The following is an 11,989-nucleotide window of genomic DNA, read 5'->3' as shown; positions in this document are numbered from 1 at the left end:
TGAATGTGTCTGAGTACGAGGTATTGGCAAACAAAAAATTGCCAAAAAAGCATCCAATTCAAGGAAGGAAGGGAGACCGACAAGCGAGGTTGGGAGCAAGAGAAGCCCACGATTGCAGCAGGGATGGCAAAGAAGCAGAGGCGACACTCAGCTTTTTCAATTCAAAATTTCTGCCTTGGAGACCGAAATCGAGAAGCAAACTGCAATTTTACTGCAAAGCTTTGAAGACTTACGCCTGCTCCAAAATTTTGCCTCGAAGAAGATGGGGGGGAAGCTCCCAGCAGTTCTCGAGCGGCAAAATCCTCGCGAGATGTTCAAGGAGGGGAAGAAATGGCAGAGATGTTCCAGGAGGGGAAGGGATGGCGGCAGAGGGTCGAGACGGAGGCGGATATAAAGGCGGAGGTAAAGGTCGAGACGGAGGCGTTTGGAGGCGGAGATAAAGGTCGAGGAGGCGGAGATAAAGGTTTGGAGGCGAAGATAAAGCTTTGGAGATAAAGGTCGAGGAGATAAAGGTTTGACGCAGGCGGAGATAAAGCTTTGGAGATAAAGGTCGAGGAGATAAAGGAGATAAAGGTCGAGGAGATAAAGGTTTCCGAAACTAGTGAAGACTAGTTTCGCCAGCAAAACTAGTCTTCACTAGTTTCGCCAGCGAAACTTGGGAAGAGGGGTAACTCGTAAAAGCCGAATGGCCTTGATTTGAAGTCGATCTTTCCCGAAATCAGGGGAAAGGTGCTCTAGATAGTTGGGCAATCATGTAAGGAAACAATAGGCTACAACAATGCCATTTGGGTCTGTCATTTTCCTCCCAGGTGGACGCACTGCGGACACTGCCTTTCTTCTTTGTTTATGTGTGTACAGTGAAAATTCTGAATCGGTTCAAAACACTAACCTCGTTCTCATCGCTCACTGAGCTTGATGATTTGGATTCCCCGTGATAATGACAGTACTTCGCCACGATCTCTGGCATGTTGTTCGCAAGAAAAAGCTTTCCATTTTGTCAGAACTAACAGGTGAAAGTAATATCTTTTTTTCTCAAAAGAAACACTTATAAATGGCAAAGTTGGTTGTAACTAACAGAACCGTGATATGGAGATTTGAGTTTATTGAAACGACCGTGTCCGACCTTGAATCGTTGTAAGACCAAATTATTTGAAGTCTTCACTAGTTTCGCCAGCGAAACTAGTGAAGTGAAGACTAGTCGAAACTAGTCTTCACTAGTTTTGCTGGCGAAACTAGTCTTCACTAGTTTCGCCAGCAAAACTAGTGAAGACTAGTCGAAACTAGTCTTCACTAGTTTCGCTGGCGAAACTAGTCTTCACTAGTTTCGCCAGCGAAACGAAGACTAGTTTCGCCAGCGAAACTAGCCTTCACTAGTTTCGCTGGCGAAACTAGCCTTCACTAGTTTCGCTGGCGAAACTAGCCTTCACTAGTTTCGCCAGCGAAACTAGTTTCGGTTCGCTGGCGAAACTAGTCTTCACTAGCGAAACTAATTTCGCCAGCGAAACTAGTTTCGTTGGCGAAACTAGATTTGGAAACTAGTTTGGAGGCGGAGATAAAGACGGAGATAAAGGTCGAGACGGAGGCTTTTAGAGGCATTTGGAGGCGTAGGCGGAGATAAAGGCATAGGCATAGGCGGAGATAGAGGCGTAGGCATAGGCGTGGGCGTTTGGAGGCGTTTGGAGGCGTGGAGGCGTAGGCAGAGATAAAGGCGGCGGAGGAGGTGTCATCCTAGGGTAATCGAAACTAGTCTTGACTAGTTTCGCTGGCGAAACTAGTCTTCACTAGTTTCGCCAGCGAAACTAGTTTCCGAAACTACTTCACTAGTTTCGCTGGCGAAACTAGTTTCCGAAACTAGTAACTAGTTTCGCCAACTAGTTTCGCCAACGAAACTAGTCTTCACTTCTCTGCCTCTGCCTCCCCTTCTCCCTCTCCCTCTCCGTTTCCCTTCGACCTTCCTCCTTCGCTAAGCCCCTTTTTCTGCCCCGTTTAGTTTCGCCAGCGAAACTATAGTTGTGAACTCCAAATGAAATGGCTTCCAATAGTGTTTCACCAGCGATGTCTTTACTTTTTCCTACCACCTTCAATCCATTAACCTTCTTGAGCTCTATTATTTCATTAGATCTAATGATGGCATCATGTCCATGATTTTTCTCTCGCAACTATTCCATCCTTTGGTATGATTGTTTTTAGAATAAAAATTAGACTAGGGATACACACCCATTTAAGGCCTCTTCGGCAAAGGTATCCTAAAGATGATGTTTTCCATTGTTTAAAGTAAAGTACTGACATTTTGATATTTTTCATTGCCGAAATTGTAAGAGATATAAGCAACAGCTCCCATAAACTTGAAGATTGCTAGTGTAGTGAAATTGACAAACCCTCCATCCAAGCTTCCGTCAGCACCTCCCATCCATTCTTTGAGCTAGTTGCATCTGCTAATATAGTTTCGCCAGCGAAACTAATTTGTAGTGGTTCTTTTTCGTGTGCATTAGCCTTGGAAAAATCAACCTTGAGTAACATGGCTCTTTTATGACTCCCCATCCTCTCCATCCTAGAGAAAGTTTCAATGAATGATAAATGGGGTGCCAACTTGAGTGCTTGGAACGTGGGCGGTCAGACTGAATGTTGTGAATTGATTATATGAGTAGATTCTTCTGAATTGGCGGTTACAAGGACTTGTGTGCTTGGGACGTGGCGGTGGCAATGAATGTGGTTATATTATGAGTTTGATCGTCTAGCTGATTTAGTATCAAAGAACAATGATGGCCTCTTTCTATGCTTTTGCACTACAAGTGCAGAGTTGGTCAGTATAGAGTTCGAAAGGAGACAAGTGCGTGAACTACTGTTGCTCACATGCTTGCTCACTTGTGCCTCGTTTGCTTGCAATAGATCTCAACACTGGTAGGGAGATTGTGTTCCACAAGCTCCATGGATTTTGCAATTGTGTCCAATGACAATAGGTCGAAGACACTGCAAGTTGCAACAACTAATGGTGTTGCACGCATTAGTAGGGAATACCTTCACTTAGCATTTGGACTTTCACCGAGCTCAATCTCTTTGCATCAACTACTTGATAGCAAGTGTGACGACTTGTCCTTTGAGGTTCCCTTTGTAGGTGAGGAGTCCTTGTTTCATCTTGACACTCAGTTTGGAACCACCTTCATTGTTAGAGGTGTAAAGCTTTTGACAGAAATCAGTAAGGAAGTGTCGGATAAAAAACAAGTAGATGAACAATCTGATAAGACTATGAGTTTGGTTCCTCTCTTGAAAAACCTTCCTGCAAGAAGTGCACTCAAAAAAGCTATGGACATTGTAACAACAATACAAGAAGTTGATGCACTTCCAGTAAAGTATGATGGCAATATTTTGTTTGAGCTTCCCGCTTCGGACCTCCCTAACCGTGCTGAGGGGACAGAAACCAAATACGACAGCCATGTTTGGACAGATGATATAACAAGTAATATGACAGGATTTGATGGTTTAGTTAGAATTCGAAGATGTGGTGGGCATCTACAATGCAAAAACATATTTTGTCCTCACTTGGAGAGAACCAAAGAGGCCAATGAGAAGCATTGGCAAGGGAGACTTTCACGAGTGTGTCCTCAAAGATCATATGTTGGCGAAAATAGTACTCTTAAGTGTTTGCATTGTGGTGCTCGTCCTTTCTGCGAGCAAGAGTGCCCATGTAGGCTAGTCGTATGTTACCCACACCCCAAGGGTGATACACAATTTAAGAGGTGTGTTATACACTCAGGGTATCATTTGCATCCCGTTGGTGAAGGAAGTTCTAGAGGTGCTGTGAAGGAAGTTAAGGCTAGGTTGACTAAGCTCATACAAAGAGATGGGATGGGAAGACCTAAAGCCTTGCAAAAAACATTAGCAAAAAAAATAATATTGGATGCCGTCATTCAAGATGATCCGAAAGCCATGAGTGATGCTGAATTGACATCATTACTAGAGAAGATTACCCCAACTTTGGACAAGAGAAGGTATGTGCATACTTGTCCTCTTAATGTGATTAAAAGTACTCAAGTTTTTATGAAAAATAAGTAATGGGATTTTGATGCTACATGTTCTTAGCTGTAGGCTCGCACGTTGGAAAAGGGAGGCCCAAATTGAAAGTGGATCCTTTGCAGATGGTTATGATGCTCTTTTACAACTGAAAGGAAAGTGTGTATATGATTATTTTCAGAGCATGGTGTTCCCTGGACAACTTGAATTTTCTTCTTTTGAAAGATGTCATGTTTTCAAGATGTCTACCAAGGGACATGGTAGTGGTGTTGATCTAGTGAACAAGATGAGGCCAAGTGGAGAGTTAGGATCATGCTGGGTTGCTTTGATTTTGTCAAACGTATGCATGATTGGAATACAATGGCATGCCATGTTTACAACCCTTTTGTTCAAGAGCTACAAACTATTGCTATTGGGGATTTCAAGGTTGAGGATACAGAAGCCCAGATCCTTTTTTGGGAAATGTTAAATAGAGTCATGGAGAAGGAGGGATTCCCAAAGCCTCAATTTAAAGGGTTTATGGCTGATGAGGCACAAGCAAATTGGCGTGCAATTAGAATGGTATTCAATGGTGATGCCAATAAGGTGCTCAAAGAAAAAGAGAGATCTTGCTTATTCCATTGGGAGCAAAGCTTGGAAAATCATGCTAAGTTCCTTCCATCATTTGATCGTGAGGAGTTCAAGCTAAGGTGTAGACAGTGGAAGAATGCTCCATCTCAAGAAGCTGCGGACATCGAGTTGAAAAACCTCCGTTCGTGGTTCAAGCATCATGCACATAAGAAGGACATCTCCATTTTAGAAACATGGATTGTGTGGTGGCATGCAAGAGTGGCTCATTGGGGAGAATACATTCTCAAGGTAGGTCTATTGTTATTTCATTCACAACTTTATTGTTTTTTGATTATTGGAAACTAATCTATGTTGTGGCACACACAGGGCATGGAGGGATCTGACCAGTTTTTAGTTCCTAGAGCCAACCTTGCAGAGTCAGTCCATGGAAGTTGGTTGGCATCGAATGACGGAGTGAAATATGTCACACTAAAAAATGCTTGTGAGACAGATATGACGGGTGCTTTGCTGCAAACTTTGCTGCAAACTGCAAGATACACAGAATATCTAAAGGGACTACACTTGGGTTGTGGACCTAGTTTGGAAAAGCTATCTCGAAGGCACTCTTATGGGGACATAGGGAGCAACTCATGCAAGTTCATTGATCTCAGTAATGAGGTGGCTAGCAAGGTGGATGCAACTATTGGAGGTCAAGATTGTATGGGTGATTTGAAGACTGTGAGAAGGAAGCGATCAAAATCTTTCTCAGAAGCAGTGTATGCAAATGATTCACATCGTCCAGAATATGAGTATGTAAATCAGCCAAGAAAGAGAAAACAAAATACCACACCAATCTTGAAAACAAATCAATATGTTGAAGAAGAGGTAGTACACAAGACTATGTGGGCTATAAGAAGAACTAATGCAGGTAGTGAGGTGAGATGTCAAGGATACTTAGAGGACAAAGGAATCAAATGCCACAAATTGATAGATCACAAGGGTAGGATGGGAAAGAGAGGTGTTCCTGCACCTAGCTTTTTTGGGAGAATCAACACCAAAGCAGGCATTCGAAGGCAATTGATTTGGTTTTGTGGGGATAACATGGACCACACATGGACACCATCAAATTGCATTGAAGGAAAACCACCTGAGGTGCCGAGGGAGTGGCCTATTGAGAAGGGGACAAGCCTGGATGAGGAAGAAATGAGGTTATTAGTAGCTGGAGGATTTAGATTAAAAAAGCAATGCACTAGGGCCAAATCTGCTGATTTAACAAGTAGACCGAGCACAAGGGATGGCATGGTTGTGGAATGGGTAACTGAGGTGACATGTGAAATGAGAACAAGGATAGCTAAGTCTATTTCCTTGGAATGTGTTGTTCACAATGTTAATATAGTTGTCCTTAGAGAGCATGTGGAGTACCTAGTTTCCACTCCAGGATCACGTAGAAAAGGGAGCAAGTACAATGTTGTGGTTTCAGTGTTCCCATCATGCACATGTCTGGACTCTATGGGCCATTCTCAAGGGCAAAACAGATATATCCCATGCAAACACCTGTATTACATTTATATGCAATACTTGGGTCTAGATGAGAAGATACACATGTTCATTCACCAATCTGCACTAAGTAGGCAAGAACTCCACCAAGCTCTACCTGCTTGCTAAGAAGGGCGTTTATCTCTACTTGTGGTTATATCAAAGGAACTTGCATAGGTGCATACAAATATTGTATGACCATTGTAGCTTGTGTTGACTTTTTGGGTGCATTTTGATAGTCATTTGCTTGACACAATATAGCTATATGTATGTAAACAGTATTTTGTTGCCCACAGCTTCTTTAAGAGTTGTGTATGAACAATGTATTACTCACCACACTATAGTTTTCGGTGACCTTTTGGTGTGTTTGAATGGTCCTTTTATAGAAATCTATCCATGTCTCTCAATTCAATCTTCCTGAGATTCTAGACCATTTGACTATAAATTGTTTGGAAGAAATATTATTTTTACTTTATTTTTTTGTACATGATGTTTATTGAAAAAATATATATATTGAAGGTATCAAATTAGACTTAACTAAAGGTCCACTGCTCAGATCGCTCGTACGTTTTTGCTCGGAAAATGCTCGTCCCCCATGTAGAACTTGCATATAGAAGTTGCATGTAGGACTTGCATGTAGAACATGCATGTAGGAGTTGCATGTAGGACTTGCATGTAGAACATGCATGTAGAATATGCATGTAGGAATCACATGTAGAACATGCATGTTGGACTCACATCATGTAGAACATGCATGTTGGATTCGCATTTAGAACATGCATGTAGGAATCACATGTAGAACTTGCATGTTGGACTCGCATGTAGAACATGCATGTAGGAATCACATGTAGAACTTGCATGTAGAACATGCATGTTGGATTCCTAGGAGAGATTATATTCCTAGCCTTATGTAAGTGCAAGTGGAGCTTTGCTGCTACTCTACACACACATTCTGTGCTACCTAAGTCCATGTTAGCACAGAGGCAACAATGACGTTCTGGCATTGTGGCGTTGCCTTGGTCGTGGATGTGAGGCTAGGAGTGGCTGGACGTCGTAGGCATAGAAGGTGCTAGTCGATGGAGCTGTCATTGTTCCGATTGCATAAGTTGTCTCTTCGCTAAAAGTCTTGTTGGAGGTCGCCTTTGTTGAGCGAGCTGTGAGGAGGCATTTGTTGCTGTTTGCATGTAGGTTGCATTGTTGGAGGGCTGCGGGCCATTGTTGAAGTGCTTGCCTTGATGGAGACATTGATTGATGAGTCACTTATAGCCTTGAACTTTTTGGTTGCACCTTGCTTTGTGTTAAAGGTCCTTATTGTATGGTAGGCAGTTGTTGATGGAAGCTAGTTGGCTTGTTAACCTCCCAACGAGAGTACTTCACTCTTTCTCACTATACTGTCTCGCACACTTAGATCACTATGGATGGAAATCTCTCAAAGCAAAGAAGCATCACGCCTTTTCACAAAAGTAGTGTAGAGTTGCTCCCTATCTCTCACACTGAATCCCTCACATCACAATGAGCAGAATTCTTCCACAAGAAGAATGAACTCAAATCTCTTAAAGAGCTCTCCAGAAAAATGAATGAACAAAAAATTCTTCAAACAGACGAAAATTCTCACACTTAACAGAAGTGAAAGAATGAACATAAGATTGCTCAAGAAGTCTCTCAATCTCACAATCTCTAACAAGAAGAACCATGCTTTGATACCATAAACAAATATGGAGAGAGGAGAGGAGAAGAGTGGAGATGAGGAGAGAGCATAGATAGAGAGCACACCACAAATGACTGGCTGTACACTAGATTTAGTTGAAAATGGAGAATATATACAAACCCATATAGGGTTAGGGTTACGGCATCTAACCCTTTCCTTTATAACACTCTATGTGTTAGTGCTATGCAAAATATTGAACACATGATGTTGAGATGGTTTCTCAACACCATCCTTGAGCATTCTCTCATATTGTGCTATCTTTGCTGCATCGATAGCCTTCAATGTAGAAAATTCATCTTCCTCTCATATTGCTCAAAGACCGATTTGAGGAAAGTCCCCATCAAGTGCATAGCAACTCCGATTGACTGATATGACAATTTGGGTTTTCCATCCTTGGCAATTCTTCAAGTTAGTCATCATGCTCTTGGAGATTGCCTTTGAGAAAGAGACTGTACATCCACTCAGTTGCTCTCCTACTACTTGAACATCTAGAAATTCACAGTTTCTCTCATATCAGAAAAATACTACCTTGTCTATTTCAACACATCCTCAACTTTAGTTAGCAAGCTTGAAACCTTAACTCCACCATCTGCACTAATCTAAGCATTTAGGTATAATCTAAAATATCTAATCTCTTCCATAACTTCTTCAAGAATTGTGCTTGTAAATTGCCTCCAGAAATGCCTAGCATCTTTTCAATCATGTTTTTACTGATATTAATCTTTTGACTTTGACAAATAATGTATCCATCCTTCATGTTTACTTCATCTATCAACTTGGTGAAGTTGGAGAGAGGATCCAAATCAAGCTTTCGAAGTCCATGTGTGTGAGGAGATCTTGTAGGTCACAATTTCAAGATTAGCGAAGGAATGATTATGTGAGGAGCTCTCACATGCCATGATTTCAAGACTCGAGGAGAAAAGATTGTGTGAGACGCTCTCATACTGTGCAAAGATGGACATGTTTGGGAGGGGATCCATTTTGAGAGGGGATAGAAGTTGTAGGAAGAGTCCAACAGAGACATGTCCGGCGCTAATATTCTAGGCGTTTATATCTCGGTGTTATCTCGACACTCAGGGAAGGGCCCGTTCCCTTGGATTATAACTCTTTGGGAAAGGAAGCGTGCCGCCTCCCCGCAATGTGTGGTTATAATAATTATATATTATATATTATAATATAAATATTTTTAATTATTGGTTCATTCAAATTTTTTTATTTTCAATTTGAATTCTTACAACATTCCTCTTGTTTAATGCATGTTATCGATGCGAGGGAGCAAGGAAATCCAAGATGGATGCAAGATTGAAGGATGACTACACCTTTATTCATATGGTTGTAGTCCATGTGACAATATTGTAAAAACTGCAACGAAGATCAGTTATTGTATCGCCTTATTCATGTATTTGTTGAACTTCAGCTTCCAAAATATGGACATCACAACATCAACGGACCCTATGTCGTGTCTCATGCCCACTATTTTACTCATTCTCTATTTTCCTTAAACAATTGATAAATTAGTAGGATTCACCTTCAATTTCAAGTTAGTAGTTACTTGCTCCATGATGGAAAGACTGCCTCTCGCAAATCTAGTTAAATCCCTTGTCACGTTATTACCTTGGATGATAGAAAGGGGCATGCCAAAAAGAAAATTGTTGAGAGATGATGGGACTGGAGCACTCCACCATTGCTATCATTGCCAAGTAAGGTTTTCACCATCTTGGACTCCACCACAGTAAAGCCGAAAAGAACTAGAGGAGACCGAGAGTTAACGAGGTTCCCGGAATTAAAAAAATACATGGATTGTTGCACAACTTTTGCCAAAAGGTGTCCAAATTAGCCTTTAAAAAGCTAGCGCTAATAGAAATCCATCACAATTGTTGAGATGATGGGACTGGAGCACTCCCCTCCTCCATTGCTTTGCTCTCTCACACCATTGCCTTGTTCTCGCCGACCGGTAAGTGCTCTCTCACCTCGATTCCATTCCCAGTTTGCTTCTTCCTTTTCATCCTCCAATAACCAAACTTCTAGTTAGGTTTTTGCAAACTTCAAAACAGGCAGCCTTCGTTCTTGTTCAAAAGGAGAAAACCCGCTCAAGCACGTTCCCATGGTCCCTCTCGCGACTCCCCTTCCTTTTTGACGTTGGAGGAGGCTGGCCTCATCGACTTGTCAACCTTGGATATGCACGAACGCTTTCTTTGCAGATTAACGGTGCAGTTTTCTTCACATTCTTACAGAAATCTTTAGGGAGATTCCCATGTTGTTTTGTAGGATCTCATTGGTCACATTTTTCAACATCCTTGCAGGTATCATCTCTCAACCTACTGCGGGTTATATCCAAACAAGAAGGGGTTCCCATTGAAGGGTTGAATGCGGGGATAATTTGTGACTGGTTTCAGAAAGATACAGCAAAACGTGAGAAGGACGTCGAATCAGCTACTCTGAAATGGGATAGTGGACTAGACTGGTGATTGTCGAGCTTGTAAAGCAGGGCAGTAATACGCGCTGAAGTACGTCCTTGCATGAGACAGGGTGCAGGAAAACCGTGCTATAAAGGCCACCAATTTGGAGGTCGAGTTCGATTCTGTATAATGATAAAATAAAATTTCCGTTAAGTTATAATTTTTCCAATGCCAGCTTGTGCAACCTACTTTTGTGACTTCTATCTCTATGCATTCATTTGTCTATTGCTACGGCTGAGCATATTGACCAGAATGCTAATGATGTCATGATTGATGGCACAAGTTAAATAAAATTCAAGCCCATTTGGAAATTTGTCTTTGAAGAAAGAATCGTTTTGAAGATTTGTTTTTGGAAATGAGCGCTTTTCATCTGTGGTGGAGTATCTTTGTTGACAGGATGTGTAAGGGTATTTTCCTGCCAGATCATTGCAGCTTGTAATGAGAACACTTGACAAGCATCATTGTGGCGTTTCTTGTGACTTGGCAATGAGTGTTTCTCTCGGCAAATCAGCTGTGTGTGTTCAGCGTTTGTACTGGAATGTTTGGATCAGCAAGGTCGAGGTGTTCAGGAGAAAGAGCGTTGATTGGATTTTGATGAAAGAGCGTTGATTGGATTTTGATGAACACATTTTCTCGCAACAAATCTACCGCTTATTTCCAGTGCTGTTTCTTCACGATATTTTGCTGTTATGCAACGCAATCCACGGTTAGATTGAGGTGGCAGGAGCATGGAATTTTTTAATTTATAGTTGTATTCTGAGTCTTGCTTGAAAGTCTATAACATAAAGCTTGTTTTATCAGTGTTTGTAATCCCTTGGGACGTGTGGAACTTGAAGTCCTGGAGTACAACACATTTCAAGCTATCAGGATGGCCATAAGTATGTTGGTTTCGATGAAAATGAGCTTGGATGATGCAGACTAACATGTAGTTAATGCAGTTTCAAACGTTTGATTCTGTTATTTTTGTTATACTCAAATGTTATGCTCAGCTGAAAGTATGCTCCCTTTCTCTTGACCTGTGGCTCTCAGGGCTGTTCTCTTGTATTTCACCATGAGTTCCTTCCCCCGAGAGTCTTCTCTTAGGTTAATCATCTTTCAAGTTTATTGCAGAAATAACAAGACCCAAAGGTGAGACATGTTCTACGTTAAGGCATCTGTCAGTTCTGTAAATTTTTTTTGGAAATATGGACATGCTAATTCAGTGTTCTCTTGCTAGACCTGAGCATGCTCAGCACCTCTTTTTCTTTTGAATAGCAGTCAATAGGCATGGTGGAGGTAAAATCTTTGTTCAGCTGTACATTATCATGTTTTTCAATCTCCTTCTACTATACGAAATGATTGAGACTGAATTTTGTGTCGGTTCTGTTGGCCTTCATCAGGTTTATGTTTAGTCAGGTTTATGTTTAGTCTATATTCATAAGATAGTGTGAGCATCTTGTCGGTCAAGGTGAGAGTGTATTACACATATGCTGTAGCTTCTTAAGAAAGTTTTAATATCCGTAGCTATAACAATTCTTTTCGGTATCTTAGAAGGTCATCCCATATGGCATCTCACTCAGTTTACCGTGGTAGTCCTGCTAGTGTCCATAGAACCTGGTTGTTCTTGTCTATGGACACCCGGTTGTTCTTGTCCTTCAACCCTGCCATTGTTGTTGGGTGGCTGCGTGTTGTAACCTGGCTTTTGAGGATACTGTTGTGCTGGTTAGTAGATTAAATTTCAAGTATT

The 11,989-nt window shown here is 41.5% G+C and overlaps 1 protein-coding gene across 1 annotated transcript; it reads left to right on the top strand.

Moving 5' to 3' along the window:
- The first annotated feature begins 330 nt into the window (after positions 1-330).
- Positions 331-11,172, top strand: LOC147892464 (receptor-interacting protein). Its single transcript, XM_087387391.1, has 4 exons — positions 331-463; positions 9,687-9,758; positions 9,837-10,012; positions 10,108-11,172. The coding sequence occupies exons 1-4, from the start codon at positions 331-333 to the stop codon at positions 10,270-10,272; spliced, it is 546 nt and encodes a 181-aa protein (XP_087243517.1). The 3' UTR covers positions 10,273-11,172.
- Positions 11,173-11,989: the final 817 nt, after the last annotated feature.

The sequence above is a fragment of the Dipteris shenzhenensis genome, chromosome 16 (assembly GCF_047967505.1).
Source record: "Dipteris shenzhenensis isolate YYH24624 ecotype China chromosome 16, Dip_SZ_1.0, whole genome shotgun sequence".
In the NCBI taxonomy this organism is placed as follows: Eukaryota; Viridiplantae; Streptophyta; class Polypodiopsida; order Gleicheniales; family Dipteridaceae; genus Dipteris; species Dipteris shenzhenensis.
The sequence above is the reverse complement of the archived record's forward strand: the minus strand, read 5'-3'. Positions and strand labels throughout refer to the sequence as shown.

Bases quoted from the DNA above. Each gene is read 5' to 3' on its own strand.
- LOC147892464 (XM_087387391.1), top strand. From the start codon at position 331: ATGGCAGAGATGTTCCAGGAGGGGAAGGGATGGCGGCAGAGGGTCGAG. The intron at 464-9,686 runs GTTTGGAGGCGA...ACAATTGTTGAG, and splicing joins TCGAGGAGGCGGAGATAAAG to ATGATGGGACTGGAGCACTC. The intron at 9,759-9,836 runs GTAAGTGCTCTC...ACTTCTAGTTAG, and splicing joins TGCCTTGTTCTCGCCGACCG to GTTTTTGCAAACTTCAAAAC.